General features: G+C 48.2%; 1 protein-coding gene across 1 annotated transcript in view; it reads left to right on the forward strand.

Annotated features, from left to right (window-relative positions):
• The window catches only part of TRAPPC10 (trafficking protein particle complex subunit 10), a 78,444-nt gene that overhangs the window by 30,160 nt on the left and 24,451 nt on the right, over window positions 1-23,833 (forward strand). Inside the window, 11 exon segments of the mRNA XM_070376863.1 lie at window positions 1,365-1,561; window positions 3,792-3,987; window positions 5,783-5,894; window positions 8,336-8,583; window positions 15,069-15,215; window positions 15,793-15,907; window positions 16,735-16,811; window positions 17,567-17,658; window positions 19,801-19,941; window positions 20,237-20,349; window positions 22,862-23,376. Of these exon segments, the coding sequence (XP_070232964.1) occupies window positions 1,365-1,561; window positions 3,792-3,987; window positions 5,783-5,894; window positions 8,336-8,583; window positions 15,069-15,215; window positions 15,793-15,907; window positions 16,735-16,811; window positions 17,567-17,658; window positions 19,801-19,941; window positions 20,237-20,349; window positions 22,862-23,376 (1,953 nt within the window).

Here is a 23,833-nt window from a genome sequence, read left to right on the forward strand (position 1 = left end):
ACTGCTGGGTCCTGGGCTGCCACCCCCTGGCCTTCTGGTTTCACTTTCCAGGGGTCAGGTATCTGTGTTCTGACAAAACACCAGCCCTGTAAAACTTCTGGTCCTAAGCACTGCCATTGTGTGGAAAATAAGCAGTTTGTGAGTGTGTTACTGTTGGATATTAATTCACAGAAATCAGAATTTTGCGGGATGGTTTTCCTTTTAACCAAAAGTTCTTTTTCAGATTGTAGTTGTTTCAGAGTTACACTGAGGACCTAGCAGTTTTTAACGTTTTTAAGTACTGCCTATTGGAACTTTTCACTTACTGATTAAATGAAAGGGAGGGACTTGATACAGAATTTGAGATTTAACTCATTCATGGATCAGTCACATGAGTGTTATTCAAAAGAGACTAAAGAAATCCAGAGGAAATATGGGCAGAATAATAAGGAATCCTTTTCTTCAAAGAGGGAAAGAATATATTTAGACAGTAGCTATTAATTAGTTTCCAAAGGTCTGAAAATATCTGATACTGAAATGAGTTAAGCATCTTGGTTTCGATTTTCGCTCTTAATCTGCTGAGTGGATTCATGGAGCATAAGATCAGTTGTAAACAGAGTTACAAAGCAAGGAGAATTTGTGTCTCCCTGCTTCTCTCTGGAGGAGAGCTGAGGCTGGGCTTGTTGATGTCCGGGGCAGAAGGACTACCGTCTCCAGCAGGCTGCCGTTTAGGCCCCGAGTCAGGAGTAGCTTTGATTTCCAGGCCCATGTTGGCTCCGCTGTTGAGGCCATGTGAATGAGAAAAATTTCCAAAAGTCCTGGATTGTCCTCTTTGTCTGGGTCACCTCTAAAGCTGCCTTGTCTCTGACATGGCCTGCGAGTGGCATTGAGGTTGGAGTGGTTCTGGGGGCTCCTGGAGTGCCATGGGGCTGTGGAGGAAGCCACGGTAAAGCCCCCGCCCCTAGATGGCAGTGGGCCTGCAGCGGGACCGGCCGCTCCCCTTTCCTGTCATGGTGGGGCCGTGACCGGAGGGGACCCTGCCGTGTTTGGGCCCAGGGCCCTAGCCCTGCAGACCTGGGTTTTAAAATCCCAGCCTTCTTAGCAGAGTGTGTCTCGGTGGGCAGCGTGCTGGGCCCTCTGCCTTTCCAGCTCTTCCTCATGACGTTGGAGGACCTCCCCTCGGTGCCCCTGGGCTCAGGGACGACGTGCACCTGGGGCATGGTGGGAGCCTGCCCTGAGCGCCGCAGCTGGGCCGGCCGCAGACTCCATGGAGTGTCCGTGCCCCAGAGCGGAAAAGCCTGCTGCTGTCTGTTATCAGGCTCTTTTGCCCTATAAACTACAGGCTGTTGATAAATCTGTGTTCACGTTGACTCATTTATTTTCAGGATACTGAAGTGTATAAAGCTACGGTAAAGGATGACCTCACCAAGTGGCAGAATGTTCTGAAAGCTTATAGCTCCGTGGACTGGTTAATTGTGGTGGTTGAAAATGATGCCAAGAAAAAAAACAAAACCAACATACTTCCCCGAGCTTCCATTGTGGACAAAATAAGAAATGATTTCTGTAATAAACAGAGTGACAGGTACGTGTGTGTTTGCTGTTAACCTCATTGGGCTGACATCTAGGTGAGATAGTTGACTGGCTTCCAGGTGATCATAAGTATTTGCTCTGTGAGTGCCTGCCCTGTGCCTGATGCTTGAGCATGTGGTGGATGCAGCCTAGGAGACCAGGCCCCTCCTTAATTGTCTCCTTAATGGATTCCCTAAAAGGAAAATTGGGTAAAACTTTTTGTGCATTTCCAGGCTCTTGGTGAGTATTGCTGACACAGGGTCACGTGTTGTCTTTGCAGCGGCATCCCAGTGACAGGGAGGCCCCTGCGCGGAGCTCCTTGCCACACTGGTGCCTGCTCTGTGGACGCTGCTCTGCTCAGATCGGCCCCCACCAGCCCTGACTTCATCAGCTGCTTTGGGTTCTCCTTTTCTGAGTTAACAACGCTTGATGGGAATTTCTGAAGCTTAGTTTGTTTGTTGCTTTAATTAATAAGGAGAAGATCTGGAAACAGTAAACGTTGAAAGTCTTAATGAGGGACGGAGAGTGTAAAGGATGTATTGTCTGGTTGATAAGCACCAGGTCACTGAAGGAAAATATTGTTTCGGTGGTTGCTGTTCATGTAGGTTTCTTTTTTCATCCACCCCTGTAGTAGAGAACTCTGCATCTGGTCAGAAATAAATGTGGATGATTGCAATCTTTAAGGCCTTAAGGAGAAACTGCTGAGCCAGCAGACCCTAGCAGCTCATACAGTGAACAAATGATGTTACTTCCATGGTGGGATGGGGCTTAGGAGTGAGCTGCCTGGACCCCTTTATCTTTCAGGGGAAGAAACAGTATCTAATGCGGTGGAGTGAGGTGAGTGGGGTGACTGAAATTAAGGCCAGCTACAAGTTTTAAAATTTCTTTCTTGGTACTGATTACTCATCTGGTGGGCTGTCTAGACTGTGGCTGTTTCACCCTTTGTCCTCTGGTAAATCAGTCCTTCCTGCAGGGGGGATGATGGGGCCCAAAGGAAATGAAACTTAAAATCTGTTCATTTTGCCACTTGCTGGTAATTCAGGTGAAGTATTTATAGAGGAGAAATGTTGAAATTCATAGCATCAATATTTAGAAGTTATTTCTAAGTTCAAATTTACCCATCTCTCTAGATTATATTGTTTTCAAGGATAAAGAAAGTTTTACCTTTTTCACCTGTTGGATGAACAGGTTATCTTTTCCAGGTCCACTGGAAACACTTGTAACTTATACAAGCCTTTGAGATTTGTACACCGTGGATACAGAGTTTTTTGTAGTGAAATTGTATCATACCTTTGTTGTTGTTGTTCAGTCACTCAGTTCTCCCTGAGTCTTTGCAACCCTGTGTCTGTAGCCCACCAGTCTCCTCTGTCCCTGGGATTCTCCAGGCAAGAATACTGGAGTGGGCTGCCATTTCCTTTTCCATGGGATCCTCCTGTCCCAGGGATCGAACCTGAGTCTCTAGCATTGCAGGTGGATTCTTTATGAGCCACCAGGGAAGTCCCATAAGTTAAGCCCTGTCCTTCTGAGCCTTTATTTATTGTTTATTGACGCTACTCTTGAGCTCAGCTGGTGGGAGAGACAGACTAACAGTGAGAAGTGTTTGCAGAGTGTGCTGATGGCGCTGGTCCTGGATCGGGGGGCTGAGCTCGGAGCAGCTGGGGCGGGGCTGGGGGAGGGTCAGTGAGGGTGTGTCAGCGAGCAGGGTTGTGTGGGGCGAGCAGGAACGTGTTGGGTAGAAGGACAGGAGAGCCTGAGAAGCTGAGTGGGCTTGAACTGGAGAGAGTAGGAATCAGAGCTGGACACCGGGCTGGTCCATGTTGTCATGGTCCTCAGGTGCCATGTTAAACACCTGCCTTTTAGTCTGTCAGTCACCGGGAACCCTAAGAGGTTTTTGAAGTGGGCAGGGCACCTGGGGTTTGGGAACTGAGGCGCAGTCACCTTATTTTCCAGTGCACCCTGTAGACAGGGTCTGAGTCTTGTGACTCATCATAACCCCCCCATCCATTCTGCAGCACCTCTCTCATAACAGCACTCACTGACTGCTTACATAGCCTTAGACCAGCTCACGATGAAACCATTTCCTCATCTGATGTCTCATCACCTGCCTGATGTGTTTCACCAGTTCTAGAGGGAAGAAAGGAAGAGGAGGGAGGAAGCCCGTTTGCATCCCAAGATCGTGGTCACTGTTGGGTGGTGGTCTGTGCCTGGAGTGTTTTCTGCATAATCTGTTCATGTCTTCCCAGGTGTGTCGTACTCTCCGATCCCTTGAAGGACTCCTCCCGAACTCAGGAATCCTGGAATGCCTTCCTGACCAAACTCAGGACATTACTTCTTATGTCTTTTACAAAAAACCTAGGCAAGTTTGAGGATGACATGAGAACCTTGAGAGAGAAGAGGACCGAGCCAGGCTGGAGCTTCTGTGAATACTTCATGGTGCAGGTACCTGAGTGACTAAGCAGAGTGAGACTGCTTCCTTCTCTTTCCCTCCCTCTTCATTCTTGTGAATAAGGCAGCTCTCTTGCGGTCATTCATATGGATGTAGCTTATAAGACCAAGTGACAGTGCAGTGGCCAGCTTCATTCTCATGGCTGATTAAGGAAGATCGGAGGTGGTCTCCTGAGTAGGTACTGTGTCAGCTGCCTCGCTGCTTCAGAGCTTGGCATCTAGCCTTTTATGAAATGACCTTGTCCTCAGAGCAGGTCTGCTTTTGTCGGCGCCTCGGGCCTCCTGGTTGTCGACCATGGGCCTGGCTTCGGCCGTGGGGCCCAGCACTGGTGACGGCCCTGACGATGAGATGTCTACTGCCTGCCTGGCGCTGTGGTTGAACTACTTGAGTCCCAAGTGTGTTTCCGCCATAGTTTTATAACTTTGGGTTCCAATGAAAGATTGTCTTAAGCTGGTTTCTTTACTCTAGCTTACAAAAGTGTTTAGGTTTCCAGAAATTGTGGTCTATAGTCAGTTCTCTTGTTTTTTAAGAGGAAGAGTGTGTTAAGTGAACAAAGTGATGTGAAACAGAGGAGCTAGGGGGAGGAGACCCTCTGTGCACTGCAGAGGGATGAGAGTGTTGCTGTTAGGGTCCTTGTTCTTTGTTCACCATGTTTTGCCTGGAAAAGCATGATTTTCATATTTTGTAATTTTCATATTTAAATATCACTTGCATATTAATTACTGAAGAAATAATGAACCTTGAATAAATAAAAGACCCTAATTAGAAATTTTGAAGTTTGTCTCTTATTCTGATGCTCCTGTCGTGGTGATATTTGGGTGATTTTGGGCAACATAAGGGAGTTTGAACGTGTTCATAATTTCCTGTATGGCTGACTATGACAAAACTTTCAGATCACCCTGTCTCTTTACCCTTCAATCGTATTAAACTTATTTCCTAAGAGTAGTGACAAGGAAAGAGAAGAGTCCAAATGAACACAGTGGTATTGGTTTAGAATCAGTGTGAACTCGTGGTTGGATAACTGGATGGCTGGGTAGATAGATTCAGAAATATTGATGTATGTGTGGGTGGCAGTTAATGTGTGTGCATGTAAATATTGCTTTGCTCTCTCCTCTGATGGGGTCTGGAAAAAATGACACCTCAGTAGCAGTGAGCAGAGTTAGTGCTAAGATCTTGGTTTCTAAACTGCATTCTCCAGTAAAAGTTGCCAGGACTCCTGGACATGATTGGTTCCAGGGCTAATGTAGGGAAAATACAATATTTTGTAGAAGCAGAAAGTAAGCAGGTGCTCAAGAAAAAGCTGGAGGTCTGTCAAAGGAGCACACACAGCACCTCCAGGGGCCTCCTGACATCCAAAGCAGGAGCAGTGTGTGCAGCAAATGAGTAGTGACAGACCAGAGATGCACCCCGTGGGATAGAATCAGCATCCTTGTGTCTCCATAGATATAAATAAGTAGTTGGTTTAATAAGTAAAGGAAGGAGAAGATTCCGCTATTCCATAGAGCAGAATTCTAATTAAAGAGTGTTTGTCTGGGGAGCAAGGGAAGCACCAAGGACAAGAGGCCGAGCACTCAGGCCTGGCACGTCACAGAGGGACTCCAGGAGTCATGCTGGCCTTTTCCTGCTTCTGTCTGTGCCTGGTCATTAACTTGATTTTCTGTTTCTTAGCATAAACATTGTTCAGAATGCTGCTTGCTTTTCTCTGTTGTGATCTTTCCTGGCTTCTTATTTCAAAACACTGATTTATAATTTTGTGTTTTCCTTTTTAAACTTTCTTTGGGTGACTAGGAGGAGCTTGCCTTTGTCTTTGAGATGCTACAGCAGTTTGAAGACGCTCTGGTGCAGTACGATGAGCTGGACGCCTTGTTTTCTCAGTATGTTGTCAACTTTGGTGCTGGGGGTGAGTAGTGAAGTTTTAGAAACAAGTTCTTTTCTCACCATAGCTTTCCCCACTTCTAACTAGTATGGAAGCTGCTGTTATTTACCTAATGTTAATTACCTAATCTTCCGTGGTTTTTAAAAACAGATTATGCAGGATATATTCCCATCTTGCTATAGGGAGTGAAATGAGGGTTAGGTGTTAGTCACACTTGTGGAAGAATCTTGAGGAATCAAAGTGTTGAAGGAGTTGTTTTCAGATATAAAGTGTCATTTCTACAGCTTGAGCTGTCTGTCTAGGGATGCTCCCGATGCTGTGCCTCCTTGCTAACATAGTGTGGGGGATCTTTTTCTTTGGTTAAGAGGTTGTCTGTGTGATATTTGAGTGTTCACTACAGTGAGTCTTACATGACACCATTGTAAAGGGTGTTCATCTTTTTAACGATGTCTTAAAGTTTTCTAAAAATACGAAACTAGCACAGTGACCCGTGTACAAAGAAAAAGTTTGTAATTGTGCTCACTGTTCTTTGCTTGGTATTTATTTTGGTAGAAATGGCATCACATTATCATGACATTTGTCTGTAGCTTGTTCTTACTAGCAGTCCATCGCAGGCATCTGTTCAGGGGGACAGGTCAGGTGCTAAGCTGTTTCTACAGTAGCTGCAGAGTGCTTCACAGTGTGGGCTCCTTAGACTTGATTCAGCCACCCCTGGTGCTGGGCATTTGGGTTGTCTCCACTCTGCTACCACAAGCAGTACTATGATAGACATCTTTTTCGGGGGTTCTTTTAAGAACCTTTGTCATAGTGTCTGAAGAAAGGCGTGATTCCCAGGAGCCATTGTCGTGTCTGCTAGGAGACCTGTAGGGAGTGAGGTGCAGGGGCCGCCCCCCTGGCCTGTGGGCCCCGCCTTGGTTCTCAGAGTGATGCGATGTCACCCACTGAGGCCCACTTCCAGGCAGTTTTCATTCATTTCAGCTTTGGATCTCTTACTTTGCTGAGACACAGACAAAAGCATATAACTACAGCAATTTACTAATTAGATTTTGAAAACTTAAAGGGAGTTAAATTACATTTCTTATAACTTACATACCCATGTTATACATATATATATGTGTGTATATATATGTGTGTGTGTGTGTGTCTCAGATAGCTTACATGTTTCTTATATTTCACATAGTTTCTTTGTTCTCTCAGTTTTAAAATAAACCTGGGGCAATTTAAAATCCAAAAGTAAGCCTGGACCAGCTTTTACAGTGAAATGATAAGGTGGTTCATTTTTGTTCGTTCATACACATACTTCTTGAGAGCCTTCCCTGTTCTGAATACAGTAGGGAACACAACAAAATTCCTTCTTTGATGGAGTTTACATGAAAGGGAGACATATGAAAAAACAAGTATGTCACTTAGAGTCAGGCAGTGAGGGTAGCAAGTGCAGGCTGGGCAGCAGATGCAGGTGTGGGGGAGGGTGGCGCTAAGGCTGGTTAGTGTCAGATGGGGGCCTAGGAGGCCCTCCAAGAGAGGCCTGACCAAACGGGGGGCAGCCAGGAAACCCCAGTGGGCTCCGATGGGGCCTTAGCAGAGGGATCTGCTGAGGAAGGGCCTGACAGCTGGGGGGACACCTCACTTTATGGACAGTGAGCCCCTCAGTCTCAGCTCAGGTCCGTGAGGGACGCTGGTGCTGTCGCTGGCCCTGCAGCCACGAAGCGATGCCACCATGCCAGGGTAGACGTGGACGTCCAGGGAGGTGGCTGTGAGAGAGAACGGTAGATCAAAAAGTTTTTTTCCTTAAGATTGAATGACCCTGTTATTGTAGACACTTGTGTTTAGTTTAAAACCATATTTGAGTCTTTGGGCTCTTAGAATTGGGGGGCCTTGTTGGAAATCTCCGACAGTTAGAGGAGGTTCCCCCTGCTTCCCACTACTACTGCTTCCTCGTGCCTGTGGGCCCTTCCTCTGGGAGCTGGGCTCAGGTGTTGACAGGGTTGAGTGGCAGACAGGCAGGAGGCTTAAACACGTCAGGAAGAGTGTGGGGATGAAAGAAGAAAAAGACTGTCCCGTGGCCAGGCTGCTCCCCCGCACACAGTAGGGAGGAACCCCATAGCACACTCCCGCCTGGGCCTCCTGCCTCCTCCCCGGTGACTGATTGTGGAGCCTGAGGTGTCCCCGACCCTCAGCCCGGCAGCCTGATCGCATCCTGGCTTGTTCACGACCTTCGGGGCCTGCAACGGCGTTGTGCCTTGTGGCCTCTGTCCTGTCCCCCAATGCCAGGTGCTGAGTGGGTGTTCTTGTAGTGAGCACTCTGTCCTATGTCCCTTGCTGGGTTCCCCACAGCCTCGAGGGGGGGCTGGCGCTTCGGGCCGAACAGCAGTTGAGCCGCCCATCGGTCCCCTAGGGCTCACGGTCCCACGCAGTGAGGTGAAGGAATCTGCAGTCAGCGCCTTTCACGATGTGTGTTTGTTTAGATGGTGCCAACTGGCTGACTTTTTTCTGCCAGCCGGTGAAGAGCTGGAATGGATTGATCCTCCGAAAGCCCATAGATATGGAGAAGCGCGAATTGATACAGAGGCAAGAAGCCACCCTGTTAGATCTGCGCAGTTACCTGTTCTCTCGCCAGTGCACCCTGCTCCTCTTCCTGCAGAGGCCGTGGGAGGTGGCTCAGCGCGCCCTAGAACTGCTGCACAGCTGTGTGCAGGAGCTGAAGCTCTTGGAAGTGAGTCGTCTCTTTTCCCCATTTACCCGCTTCCTGACTGTTGGTGTAGAAACCGATTAAGTAATTGCTAGAAAATACAACTTCTGCTCTCAACACAGTGCAGTTCACATTGGCCCACAGCGAGCCTCCTAGATGAGTTTCTCAATATAATTTTTAAGGTAACCCTGGCTTGTTCTGTGGGAGCTGGGCCTCACTGATCAAGATCACTCATCTGGGGGACACGCAGAATCAGGTTTCGCAGGCAGTGTTTGTTTTCTTTCAGAGCTGTCCTTTCAGATACATGAATTTGCACATGAGCGTGCCGGTGACAATGTGAGTGACACACAGCAAGCTGTGCACGTTAATCAGTAGCACCCAGTTTAATGGCGATACGTTACAAGCACACGTGTGCACGCGTGTGGGAAAGAACACAGTTAGCTGAAGGTGTTCATTGTAGCGGAACACTTGGTTTTCTAGATTAACACCCCCAGGGCTCTGGGCTCTTTTCCTGCCCTTGGCATTGGAAACATTTTAGTGAGGTAGGGGAGCGCTAGTGACTGTCCATTCCGGGCGTCCTCACCTTCTTTGTTTTAGTGACCTCTTTACATGGAAAACTGCACATATACACACTCCAGTTGTTACATACACTTTCAGAGGATTCTTAGGCACCCGCTCCCACTGCCTGGTTAAGAACTGAGAGGGGGGTCTAATTCCATTTTATAAAGGAAGAAAGTAGGTGTGGAAGTGGTTAGGTGACTTACAGGTAACATAATTAACTCGTCGAAGACTCGGATCCTCCCGGCAGGCTGCGGTCCTTTCTGTTGGGCTCCACGTCAGGGCTCTGGGGGCACAGTTAGTGAAGACCCAGGGCACTGGTGGTAGGGGTAGTTTTCATATCATAGACATTTCTGTTTTATGTTCCCTAAAAAGCTAAATAACAGACTCAATAAGATAAACTATTGTGCTAATTTCTAAAGAAGAGATGCCTAGCCTAGCTGAGCCACAAACTTGAGAATTTAGGACATTTTATCAAATTATTTTTCTTCTTTGGACATCTAATCGAACATATGAGAAAAAAAGAACACTTTCCACCTTGAGGTGATGTTCTTGTGGCCACCTGTCACCAAATAGGTTGAGATAATCTTTGGCTATTCCAGTCTAGTTGTACAGACTCCAGGGCTGAGGGGGTTGCTTCATTAATGGGACAGGGATGCCTAGAGATTTACTAACTGAGAGATTTTCTCTTGTTAGTGGATCAGGGGAAAACATGGGAGTGTATTAAGAGCCCAAGCAGTCCAGCCTTGGCACCTTCAAATTGGGGTCACCCAGGAGGGCTCTTTAGGACTTAGTGATGGTGTTCTCCCTGGAGAGGGCATGTGGGGCGCCAGGCACAGAACTCTCTCTACTTTCTCATCTGAGATCTCTCTCTAGGTTGTTTTGGGAGCTGGGGGTGGTCCTTATATCTTAAAGAAGTTTTGCGGTTGGCAATAAAGCGGATAAGTTTTATTCTTAGAATTTCTTTAAATTTTTATGGAGACAATGAAAATTCAAGACTCAAAATTATTTATTTTTTCTGCATATTTGATTCCGCTCTCAAAACTAGAACTCATTTCCTGTGTCTGCTAGCTTTCTTTCTGATGATTGTTGTTGACAGTCGTGTCCGTGGCCAGAGGCCAGCGTAGAGCCTTGGGTTCCCCCACACAGAGCTGGGCAGAACTGCCACTGCAGAGTCATTTCTCAGGCAGCTTGCAGGTTGGGCTAGCACGTGGTGCTTCTAGGGTTAGGTTTGGTCATTTATCCTTATTAAGCCAAAAGCATATGTATTGCAACCATTTTGTGCATTTCTTATTGTGATGTTTCTTTTGCAGAAGATGCCTGTGTTTGCTCTTTGTGGTTTGTAAAGCAAGTTGTGGTGACTTCCTTGTTGGTGCATCAGTTGATTTATAGTATCTTCTCTGAGAGTAGGAGACACTGAGGTGGCCAGATGCCACCTCCGTGGTGTGGCCTGGGGTCGTCACCTGCGGCGGTGCCTGCTGAGGCCGGGGACCAGCTCCCGGCTTGGCAGTGTGTGAGTGTGGAAAGGGTGCCTACCCACAGTGCTGCTGGCGTCAGGAGCAATAGCCCTAAGGTTGCGCCAGGTCTGTGGGGGCTCAGATGACTCCGTCACAGAGTATCTCTTTGTTGTCTACAACATTTAAACCCTCCCCCACCTGTTTACCAAAAGTCTAGTGTATTTCCTGCATAAATTTGGAAAATACAGACAGATGTGCAGAAGAAAATGTCATTGCTTATTCTAAAGTAAGAGGCTCTCTTGTTGGTCTGTGGCCTTTGTGTGTGTAGAGGACTGTTTGGACTTCGGGACTGTTCAGCAGTGTCTGCCGTTGCAGGAGTGTGTGTCCTGGTCCGTCACCCTTACTCAGTGCGTTCACACGTAGGGTGGCCAGTTGAAGACTGCACTTGTCTTTAACACTTTTAGTGTACGTCGTCAAATTGCTTTCTAGAAAGATCGTCCCGTTTTTACTTACACTAGTAATACTCTTTCCCTGCATCTTTGGTAAGAAAAAAAAGTAATACGTGTATATATTTTCATCTTTACCAGATTGGTAAGTGAGAACAATATAAGGAAGATATTTTCTAGAATGTCGTTCTATGTTTGTTATAGTGACTCCCCAGAGGATTTCTGTGTTAATGTGTTTTTCTCGGTACCGGCTTGTCTTTTATCAGCATAGGTTCTGATTATGTTCACAGACAGGGCTGGCCAAGAGATCAGGACTCTTCAGGATCTAGAGCCTGGCCAGCGCCATGCGTGAGAGGCCTGCGCCCAGACTGTGTGTGGGAGAAGCTGCAGGCTGAGCAGGATGGACAAGGCCTGCCATCCAGGCCTGCCAGCTGGCGTTGGCATTCCTGGGTTCAGGCCCCACGGAGGACAGAGCAGAGGCTTTGCAGAGGAGCGAACCTCAGGGTCCTCAAGTACTTGCTCATCACGTGACCTTGAGCCCTGAGGGAGGACCCGAACTGTGAGAGGAGTGGGAGTGGACGGAGCAGGAGGCAACCGGGGAGGGCGCTGATGTCAATAAGAGCCGATGAGCCTCAGGAAGAGGGAAAGAGGATTAGAGAAGGAACTGCCCAGCACCGTTGAGAAAGCAGCTGACCACACACAGTGGTGAGGGGAGAGAGGGCCCACTCATGAGGAAGAAACGAGTCCTGCTTGACCTCAAGAAACCCCCAGTTTGTGCACAGAGCCAGCTGTGTGAGGGGGCTCTCAGAGCCCAGAGCTGCCGGGCCATCAGAGCAAGCTGTTCCAGGGCGGGGTGGGTGGGTGGGGGTGAAATCGAGGAGAGAGGGGCAGCTTGCATGGGCACATGGACACTGCCTGACATGTCTGGGGTGGGAGTCAAGAGGTGGTCTTGTGTGAGCTGGGTTTTAAAGTTTCGTTCATTCAGCAGTTACTTGTTGAGCACCTGTTTTGTGCTAGCCAAGCACTCACTCTAGGAGCTGTGCTTTTAGCAGCGAGCACGACAGACCAACATCACCCCTCCTCACCCTGTGAGCTGAGTCAGGACCCACCAGGTGGACGTGGCCTGGGTGGCAGGCAGAGAGAGTGAGTTTCAGGAAGAGAACTCACTGTTGAGAAAGAACTCTCGAGGAGCTTAGTCTTGGTAGAACTTAGGGCTGAGGCAGGACATGGAGGTGAGGCTCCAAAGGTCTTGGAAGCCAGGTTTGAAAGCATACATCACCTTGAAAGTTGGCTTTTATTCTACAGCTAGTGGGGAGCCACCCATAGGTTGAAAGCTGGGGTGCTGTGAGAGGTGAGGGCAGAGAGAGGCTCCCGATTAGGAGAAGATGCAGAGAAGAGTTGGAGACTCAGCTGAGACCTGGGGAGAAATGTGAGGTTGGAGCAAAGGCACTGGGGTAGACTTCGAACAAATGGAATATAAATGGATTCAATGAATAAATGGGTCTGAGTAACTGAATCTCATACCACCCACAAATAATTATTAGTTTATGAAAGATAAAGCAAGAAAGCTTCTGAAAGATAATGTGGGAAAGTATCTTTATGACCTTGAGATTAGCAAATGTTTCTTAAATAGGGCAGAAAGGCTTTGGCCAGGAGGTAAGAGTGTGGAAAATGGGCAGCCTGGAAATCAGAGCCTCTCGTCATCAATCAGCACCACGGAGGAGGGGTGACGGGGCGGCTAGGAGGGGTCAGAGGTCCATTGGCTGTATAGTTAAGGAGGACTCTTACCCAGAGTATGGGAAGAACCCCTACAAATCAGCTTAAAAGACTGAAAAATCAATAGAAATTAGGCAAATGAAGATATCCAGTTGGCTAATAAGCAGATGAAAAGGTGCTCAGTCTCATTCATTATAGAGAAATGCAAACTACAATAACAGTGAAATCTACCCCCCAGGTGGCTACAGTGGAAGGGCTTGATAAGTGTTGGTGAGAGCAGGGAGCACCTGGAGTCCTTTCCTTGACAAGAAGAGTAGGAATGGGCACCCGTCTTAGGAGAGCTGTTTGGCAGCATCTGCTGGAGCCAAACCTGTGCTGCCCGTGAGCCTGCGATTTGTCCCCCTCTGTCCAGGAGGCAGTGCAGGGACGCTCGTGGTGGCCTTACCGTAACTGCCAGGCCCTGGAAATAACCCAAATGTCCACCCTGTACGAGGGAAGCAGTCACTGCTGTCTGTGTGGACAGCAGACGGGTGTGGCTGCCGAAATCAACACACTTGGAGTGGACGAGGCTGTGAACGCAGAGTCTAGCTGGAGGAGTCAGACACAAGACGTGCCTGCATGTTGATTTCGTGCGTATGAGTTCATGAGGAGGCACCAGTGGTGTGTTGGGAGCTGTGTGGTGGGCATGGCCCCGCTGTGGTCCATATAGGACACTGGGGTTTGCGTTATGTTTTAAAACATAGGTTTAGAAAAGACAAAAAAAAAAAAAAAGAAAAGACAAAAGAATGTCTTTAATTTTATGCTTGGAAAATGGTCAGACAGCTATTGCCGTGACCAATAATACTGATATTAGAAAAGGAGAGAGGTTTGAAGAAAGATAAAGAATGTTTATGAAGAAATTATTTTTAAAAAGTCTGTTGTTCACAAAGGAGTTTATCCAGAGGGCCCCACAGTCTATGGAAAGGCACTCAGTGTCTTTCTCGTTAGGGTGCATGAAGTGTCCAGTTGCCGAGAATGCCACTGGGCTCCAGGTGGACTGGCGGAGCCTTGAGCTTGCCTAGGGCTTGTCCGTTGTGGGAGGCAGGGCTTGCTCTTTGTCAGGCGTGGGGCACTGGGGTGGGTGGCCGTCAGAGGAACTCAGCCTGCCACTGTCTAAAGGTATGTGGCTTTTGGGTGAGACCCCTGTGGGCCATTGGTACTCCTCAGCCTCGCCCCCTGTGGAGCACTGCAGTTCGACTCGGGGGAGGATATGTGCTCTGGACAGGGTCCCTGAGCTGCATCCCACCGACCAGCTCTCCGTATCCCTTTGAGGTTGATCCCTTGTCTGGACAAGAGAGTCATACCACTTTATCACCTTATGAAAGTTGCTTCTGATCACGTTGTTATTTTCCGTACTGATTTTTCATTTGAAGGGTCTAAGTAGTTTGTCTCATTTTTCAAAGACTGGGCATTGAGCACGTGTGGGAGCATTTAATGGCGTTCTCTGGGCCTTTCCAGCTGGTGCCAGGTCCTTCTGTGTGTGCTCAGGGTGCGCTGAAGAAGTGTTTCTTACAAAAGTTGGTTTCGTCAGCTTGTGCAGCTCCTCCCCTGTCAGCTGATGTGGTATCACTTCTTAGTCCCCACTGTGACTAGGACCAACTGGCGGGTCTCACCAGAGCTGGGGCCCCAGCTGTGAGACACCTCATGACGTCAGTGCCCCTGAAAAGGCAGTCTGCACTGCCAGGTGTGGCGTGAAGGTGCTGTCAATTGTGAGACACTCCTGTTTCAAAGACCCTGAAGTGCAGAGGAAAGCCCACCTTAGAACCCATCACGTACAGTGGATACTTCTGAATATCTGACAGTATAGTGTTTATTACATCCCCAAGCAACAGGCGTCCATTTTTACAAACATAATTACACCTAAAAAATTAATAGCAGTTCTCAAATACCATCAAATATCTACTTAATACTAGATTTCTATGTTGATACATGATCTGAAATGTGTTCCAGTGGTCATCTGAGGTCTTAGCTTCCCACCTTCATGATGTGTGCTCTTTAAACTGAGAAGTGACCAGTTTCCAAGCCTAGAGTACGTGCTGACAGCTCGCCTTGCAGGCATCTTTAATAAGCTTTTGAGTACATTGCTGAGATCACACCCCTGCCGAGGCCCTCCGTATCATCGGGAGTGTGAGCCACTGAGTCCTTTTGGGCACAGACAGCCCTTCCTCCTGTAGCTGAGCCACTGCCCTTGTTATTATACCCCTTTCTCTTCCCTGTGGTTTTGCAGAATCTGGGTGGCTGCGGGAGGGGCTTCTCCGAGCGCCCTCCTCACTGCCCGCACCTGTGCCCCCAGGTCTCCGTGCCGCCCGGTGCCCTGGACTGCTGGGTGTTCCTGAGCTGCCTGGAGGTGCTGCAGAGGATAGAAGGGTGCTGTGACCGGGCGCAGATAGACTCGAACATTGCCCACACCGTGGGCTTGTGGAGCTACGCCATGGAGAAGGTAGCTGCAGAGTACAGAGGGAGCCTGTCTGGGCTGTGCCCCTGGGGTGGGGCTGGAGTTCGCTGTTGGGGAAGTGCTGCACACGTGGTCCCTCCTGTGGCTCTGGCTGCTTCAGGGGCGTCCAGTAGCAACATGGACGCAGTGGGTCCCTGCCAGTGTCTGACTCCAGTAGACTCCAGTAGACTGGAGTCAGACACTTGCTGCGCTCGTGCAAAAGGTGGACTCTGCACCAGGAATGAGGGTGGTGAAGACAAAGCAGGGTGAGCGTGAAACCTGTGCAGAAATCAGATGAGGACAGCGGTCCTGTGTGGGCAGCAGGAAAGCTTGGTGGCAATGCAGACAGAGTAGGGGACCTTGCAGCTTGGGAATGACCAGAGTCAGAGGCACTCCCAGGATGATTGTGTAGAAGGTTTGAGTTTGAAAGGATCATAGCAAGATGTATTTTTATATCTAGATAAAAATCTTTTGGGTAGGAAAGCTAAATTTCTTGCATTTAGATGGATGTTAACTTTAAATTTGTAAATTCTCTACTGGTTCTTATAGCAGATTAATTGATATTTGGGGTCTATCTCAACAGCTGAAGTCCCTGGGCTATCTGTGTGGACTTGTGTCAGAAAAGGGACCTAACTCAGAGGACCTCAATAGGACCGTGGATCTTTTGGCGGGTTTGGGAGCCGAGCGGCCTGAGACAGGTACTTTTTGAAATGTACCCAAAAGCACCGAGAACGTGGGCTGTGCTTGTCATGTATAACTCAGATTCTGGCAATAGGACTACTCACCATTTGGGAAATTAGACTCATTATTAGCTGACCAGATTAAGACACGGGATATTTTACCCTTTAATCACATAAAGAGATGTCAGAAATAGTTTAAGAAAGTATAAGCGTTCTTAAAACTGTGTCTGAGTTTCTGGTAGGCTTATATTGAGCTGGTCAGGACTTTGTACAGCCCTCATGAAGTTTAAATGTGCCAGTCTCCCCCAGTTACAGGTGATTTATTTTTCTGATAATATGGCCAGCCAAGTCCTTTTATGGAGTAAATTGCTCCTAGGTAATAGAGCACTTTGAAAGGAGCATTACTGATTCGTTTAGCATAATGATGAGTGTGAGTTAGCAGGGCTGTTGCTGACTGAAGCACACCTAGTGACCCAAGGGGACTCCCGCCGGCTCGGGTCAGTTCCTCAGGGAAAGTGTGTGATGTGTGTTGCTCTGTTTCAACCTGAGACCACTTCACAGCATTCAGAAAGTAATTCAGTTCATTGTAGGATTTGTAATACATGCTTAACAACTTCTGGCCTCAGTTAAAGATAAAAGCATTGCACAAAGTGTTTAGACTATTTCATGAGTATATTAACTGGACAAGAACGTGAGTAGTAGTGTGGTTTCAGCTGACATGGGTGTGTTGGTAGTTTCCGCAAGCATCAGACAAAGTCCTGTACCTGTGACATTTGAGGCTGAACATAAAGTCATGACTGGATGTAATGAAGATGAATAAGGATTCTTATTTCTTTCTGTTTAAGCCAACACAGCTCAGAGTCCTTATAAGAAACTCAAAGAAGCGTTGTCATCAGTAGAAGCTTTTGAAAAGCACTACTTAGTAAGTATTTCAAGTGTTCCCTGTCCACTGGCGGCAGAGGGCCTGTCTCTGTGAGACTTTGCTACATTTGTAGCATTTTGGACTGGGAGTGAGCTGGTGTCGGGGACCTCCTCCTTGCTGGAGGGTTAAGTTTCCTCAGTGCCCTAGGGAATTGTCAGTGCACCTGGAGTACTTGGGTCGGTATCCACAGTGCCGTAATCAGGCATAAAAGCATCCTTGGGTATTTACCATTCTGTTCCCCATGGGATTGCTCATTCAGTAGAGCAGAAATTGTAAGAAAGGCTAGTGAAGGATTTTCTGTACACAGAGGAACAGTTTGAACCTGAACAGGGCTTGTTGTACTTGATTTTAAAGGACTTAAATTTGGGCGTCTTAGAAAGCAGTGCAGTAGAAGTCCAGTGGACCACCTGCGTTCCCAAGTCACGGTTAATTGGAGAGCATCTGACAGTTGCCTCTGTTACTCAGAGAGTGAAAAAACGCTAAAAATGTTACCTGCATGTGGAAAATACACCAAAAAAATTATTCTATGCCTGCTGAGTTTATGTTTCTTTCATTATTATGCTTCATACTTTATATACAAGTTGATGACTTTGTATAAATCACTGTTTTGTAAAAACTCAACACAAAAAGATCCAGAGTAAAAAAATGTTATATTAATAAAGAAGTCTTTTGCTTCAGCTTTGGGTAAATGAATGTCGGGTCTGTATAGCATTAAATTTGAAGTACAGAGTTACTTGGTCTTTGCTTTTCTGCAGGACTTGTCCCATGCCACCATCGAAATGTTCACGAGTATCGGAAGGATTCGATCTGCTAAGCTTGTTGGAAAGGATCTGGCAGAGTTTTACATGTAATTGATTTTGAACTTTTCTCTGAATTTCAGACATCTCCCAAGTGTAGTAAGAGGTTTGTTATGTAGGAGTTAATATGAAGTGTACCTAACTTTGTAGAATGAAAATATAAACTGTTAACCAACCATCATCATTTTTTTAGACAATTCCTTCTGAATACCAGAGATTATTAATGATAGTAATTGTTACTAATCTGTGTGTTTCTTTAATTAATTTGGTGAACTTTTACATAAATGTTGCACGTATGTAGATAATGTGTGCCCTGTTGTATGCAGCATATGGTGTGTGTTCTACACCATTTTCCCTGGTTGCTCGTGAGTGTCCCCGTGAGGTCAGTGGCGTGGAGTACACGCATGTGTCGCCTCCATGAGAGAGGCTGAGTTGTGAGTGCCCGAGAGCCGGAGTGTACAGAGATGGTGAATGTTTCTAATCTGGCTCCGCTTCCAAGTTGGATTCCAGAGAAAAGACTCAAAACCTGGTATATTTCATATGGATTTGGTAAATAGCCTATCAAAGAAAAGAACCCTGGCTGGCAATGCAGCTGCTAATTCAAAGCACTGGAAAAGATACAAGTTATGAGGGAAAAGATGGTTGTTTTCTCAAAAGAAATATGTGTTTGAAGTGGTATCTGGATATATACAGTTTGTCATTTTGTTAGATGAAACAGGAAACAGTAATTTATTGTAACTGGTTGAGTAGGCAGGGAAGGGATTAGTAGATCATCTAAGGGAACGTCCTGATGTTTTAGGTGTGGTTGGAGCAGCCAGCAGTCAGAGCTGAGGTGGGGTCTCTTGAGTCTCCATCTGGTGTACTGAGGAATGAAATTATTGGTTACTGGAACAAAGAAGCCATGTCCTCAGATGCTATGAGCTCAGCCCCCTAAGGCTGGCACTGCAGTGGGGTGACGCTGGCCTGCTAACAGGAGACTTGGGTTCTGGTTCTGGTGTCACCATGGACTAGCCAGCTGGGTGACCCTCGGCCTGCATCTCTAGGGGCTGGGTGGCAGTGGTCTCGCATCCTGCACTACAGTGTACAAATCATTGGCTGGAGATACTAACTGAAGAAGTATGGAAGGTTCTGGCCCCTTCAAATGACAGGATGAGAGAGGACCAGAAAAGTCTAGAAAAACTGGCATTTGAAATTTGAGAATTTGGAAACTCTTACTGTTTCAGAGTAAGGTCCTGAGGACTAGGATGTTTTCCCAAGATGCCAGGAGAGCAGATGCTTGTTCATTGTTGGCCTTTATCCTGCAAGATCAGCAGTCCCAAGCCCTCTGGGAAAGGCCAGGGCATCCGTGTTGTCACTGAAGCTTGGGCAAGCTTCATTAATCATATTTTAAACTTTGGTTTGTTCTGAATATCTTGAGGTTTAAATTGGGCCTGGGAAGATGTTCTTTTATGTGATATGTGTTGCTATTTAAATCCTTCACGAAGTGAAGTGAAGTGAAGTCGCTCAGTCGTGTCCGACTCTTTGCAACCCTCATGGACTGTAGCCTGCCAGGCTTCTCTGTCCATGGGATTTTCCAGGCAAGAGTACTGGAGTGGGTTGCCATTTTCTTCTCCAGGGGATCTTCCCGACCCAGGGATCGAACCCAGGTCTCCCACATTGCCGGCAGATGCTTTGCCCTCTGCTCAGGGCATTGGCCTGCGTTTTGGAGTTAGCCCGAGCTCCCATTGGTTGGTCCATGGAAACCACTCTGTTTTGGTCTGTCTTCAGGAGCTAGGGTGGCTTCAAGCCCAGGTTTCTAGCTTCCTCCATACCTGCTTCTGTGCTGGTGGGCACATCCATCCCCTTCCTTCATGCTTGGCGGCCTCACAGCAGCTTGAAGTCATAAGCGATGCCCTCACACTCTTATCCAGAGACTGAACTCTGAAGGCCCTTCAGCTAGTGTAGGATGCTGGACAAACAGCATGCATGGGGTTACCAGCCTGGCATGTTTCTCGGGTCTGGTTATGTGTTCCTGATTTTGTGTTCTTTCTCACCTTGGGGGCTGGGTTGGGGGCAGTGGTCAGGAGGACTCTGGATGGCACCAGTGTCGTGGTGTCGCCGAGATCACCAAGGGTGGGGAGCAAGCCATGAAAGGTCTGAGTTTGTTGATTATCGTGACCCATTATGAAAGCTTCTGTTTGTTGATTTGCAAGGAGGAAGAAGTCTCCTCAGAAGGCAGAGATGTATCTTCAAGGAGCCTTGAAAAATTACCTGGCTGAGGGCTGGGCGCTGCCAATCACACACACAAGGAAGCAGCTTGCCGAATGTCAGAAACACCTTGGACAGATTGAGAAGTATCCTTTAAGTCGAGTACATTCATGGAATAGGATAATTGCTGTCTGTCCATATAGCAGCAGGGCCCACAGTCGCATGTCCGTAGGTGCCTGGATATTAAGAGAGGGAAGCCTGCCTTGACATGTGCCCCTGTTGGGTAGAAGCTGGTCACGTGTCTGCCTGTCTGACTTGTGCGCGAGTCCCTAGGACCCTGGAGGAAGGGGCGCACCTGCCGGCTGCACCCCCTGGGACTGGGGGCTGTGTGTGCAGCGCCCCACCGCGTGGTCCTCTCCGGCCCCTTGACTCTGCACTCAGCTACCTTCAGACCAGCAGCCTCCTGGCCAGCGACCAGCACCTGACCACGGACGAGCGGGAGTACTTCTGCAGAGAGATCCTCAGCTTTGCCAGCCAGCAGACGGACAGCCCAGGTGAGACGCATTTCTGAAACTTTGTTACAGGGACATCCCTGGTGGTCCAGTGGGTAAGACTTCACCTTCCCGTGCAGGGGCTTTGGGTTCAGCCTTGATATGGGAAGTAGGATCTCACATGGCACTCGGCCAGAAAACCCAAACCTTAAAACAAGCAATGTTGTAACAAATTCAATAAAGGCTTAAAAAACTTCATTGTGAAAAATGTCAAATACCCTAGAAAAGTAAAAAGAATAACACTGTGTATAATAGGTGATGTATGCTGACCGCCTGGATTCCGCAGCTGCTAACGTTTTGCTGCGTAGCACCCTTGTGTCTGTCTTCCTACTTTTTGCTTTGTGCTGAACTTCAGAGCTGCTCCAGACCACAAGGGCCACTCCACCTTGGACAGCGTCGCATCTTCTGAAAACAAGAGTGGTCTCTGAAACTCCTTGCCCACAGAAGGACAATGTTCTGGCTCGGGCTTCCAACTTAGCTCTCTTCAGGTCTCCCTCATTGTCTCAAACAGTGTTTTTATTATTTTTTTTTTTTATGATTATTTTATATTAAAAATCACTGGCCTGTACTAGTCCAATCAGGGATCACATACTGCATCTGATTGTTACATCTCAGTTCTCCTTTACCATCTTCCCATCTTTTTTTCCAGACACTGACCTTTTAAAATATAGGTTTTATTGAGATAGAATTCACATATCGTGTCATGCCCTGTTTGCAGCGTGTAGCCTAGTGGTTTTAGTCTAGTCACAGGTATGTGCAGCCATCACCACCGTGAAGTTTAGAACACTTTTCCCTCAAAAGCAGCCCGTCCCATACTCATTTCCTCCCAACCTTCTCCCACCCCCACCTTCTCTCACACCCCGACCCCGCCAAGTCCCTGGGAGTCAGTAGCCTGCCTTCCGTCTGAGGATACGTGTTATGGGTATTTCACGTAGATGGAATCATGCAGTGTGTAGTTTCTTGTGACCAGCTTATTTCACACAGCACATCTCAGGATTCGCCTGTGTTGTAGCGTGTGCCAGCGTTTCATTCCCTTTCGTGGCTGAACAGTATTCCATTGGATCGGTGGACCACACTCATCCCCTCAGCAGCTGCGGGTTGTAAGACACTGACTTCTGAAAGGCATAGAGCCAGGTGTCTCATAGACCAGCTCACCTTCGGAGGTTTGTTGTTTCCTTGTGGGCATGTCCAGCAGGAGAGTAGATCTGAAAGACTTTGCTTCTGAGTGTTCTAGCAAATATACTTTATACACATCGCTGTGTGGTAAGATTAGGTTTATGGTAATACTTGGCTTCTCACATTCAGTTCATCAAGATGAGGGTTTATTTTAAACAGTCACCATCTCCATCAGTGTGTCTTGGCGGCCATGACAAAGTGCTGCAGACTGAGTGAGTGGCTTCTGGAGGCTGACCGCCCAGGGCCACATGCCCTCGTGGCCGGCTCCTGATGAGGCCTCCTCTCTTCCTAACTTGTCCTTTCATGACCAGGGGCGCAGGAGGAGAGACGAGACAGGAGAGAGAGGGGTAGATTCAGAGACAGAAGGGCTCTCTGGTGCATCCTTCTGTCAGGGCATGACCATCCCTGACCTCACCCAACCCTAATAACTTCCCCCGGGGAGCCACTTCTAGTCACCGTCACCCTGCGGGGATCACATGCTGTCCACAGCCGTTGCTGACTGCTGGGTGCGCGCCCCTCACACACAGCCATCTGGAGGGGCTCTCAGGGCCAGTGTGGCATTGGTTTGTGCATTAGTTTCTTCAGAGTGCCCAGACTGGCATCACAGGGCTGTGTGCCACGTCTGCTGTGTGTGAGACCACGGACTTCCACTTTTCCACCGTTCCGTGGCCTCTCTGTGAAGAAACTCTACTGTGCTTGTCCCTGTTTTCTTGTGGTTTTATACCGTCGATCTCAGCACAGCCTCCAGTTACTGAGTGTTTATAAATACCTCCTGGTCAGTCCAGCGGCCTGGTGGGTTCTCTCGACGCACAGTGCTGGTGGAGGGTGCAGTGGATTTGCCCCTTTGGTGCCCGAGGGCTGGGACTTGCTGCCCTCCTGACTCCCTGCATCCTTGGCTGAGCCCCCAGGGTGGCACACACCTGGGCTTATTTATTGCCAGATGTAGGGGGGAACTCAGGCGTTTTCACTAGAGAACTTCTTGTGTGAGTGGGAGGGTGGTGGACTTCCTGAAACAGCTCTAGGAGTTGGACTTACAAATCTCATTTTGAAATTGAGGAGTTAGTTGATCTGTATTTACCTTGGGTTTGCCAAAACGGGAGTTAGAGACCTTAAATTTCTTCAGGTTTTATGATTTCCAGGAGGTATCTGGGCATGTGCTCCTGTTGTGCTTTTTACAAAGCAACTGCTTTTGACAGAGTAACTCCTTTTGGTGTGTGAAGATGGCGTGGGGTTGGGAGGGTCCAAACTATCTCTGTCACTCATCACTGCTTCCGGCCGGCGTGACTCTGAGCCTCTGACAGTGTGCCTGGGGAGTGAAACGTGTTCTGTGCGTCCACAGGTCACAGGGTCGCCCTCCCCATGCACTCCTTCGCACAGCTGCGCGATCTCCGCTTCACCCCTGCCAACGCCGTGGTCCACGTGGGTGGCGTCCTGTCTGTGGAGATAACTGTGTGCAGTCAGATGCCTGTGCCCATCCACGTGGAGCAGATCGCCATCCACGTCCACTTCAGCATAGAGAAGAACAGTTACCGGAAGACCGCTGAGTGGCTCACCAAGCACAAGACGGCCAACGGGGTTGTTAACTTCCCGGCGGAGGCCTCACCCTTTCCCACATCCCAGAGCAGCCTCCCCGCGCTGGAGCTGTACGAGATGTTTGAGAGGAGTCCTTCCGACAACTCCTTGAACACCACAGGGATCATATGCAAGAACGTCCACATGCTCCTGCGGAGGCAGGAGAGCAGCACGTCTCTGGAGGCATCCTCGGGCCTGGCTCTGGAGGACGGGGCCCATGTGCTGAGGTGTGCCGGCGTGACCCTGCAGCCGGGGCCCAATACCATCGTGTTCAGGACGCAGGTATGTGCCGAGCAGGAGCTGGCTTTGGGGCGGTCAGAACGGTGGTGCTTGCAAGCACCGTCTGGAGAAGCTGAGAGTCCAGTGGTGGCCTCTGCTGCATTAGCCTGGCTCTGGTTTATCCTTATAGAAAAATAGATTGGTGTTTTGAAAAAAATCTATACTTGCATAGTTGTAAGGCAGTCGATAAGTTGTGGATAGAGTTCTCAACGTAGATAATTATTTGTGTTCTCACTGGATTTAGACTTTTCCCCTTTGTATTAAAGTGCATCCTCATTTGTTAAAATGAGGATGTTTCAAAGAGGCAGCACTTTCACGTTAAACGTTCTTTTCCTTCTGTGGCGGCTCAGATGGATGTCAGAACAGTCTCTTCTGTCCGCTCGATATGAATCTCCCCCCGCCCCCCCAGCCAGCACAGCGTGTTCCGTTGGTTCCTCTGAGCCTGCACAGAGGCTGGGTC

This window comes from Bos mutus, chromosome 1, assembly GCF_027580195.1.
Source record: "Bos mutus isolate GX-2022 chromosome 1, NWIPB_WYAK_1.1, whole genome shotgun sequence".
NCBI lineage: Eukaryota > Metazoa > Chordata > Mammalia > Artiodactyla > Bovidae > Bos > Bos mutus.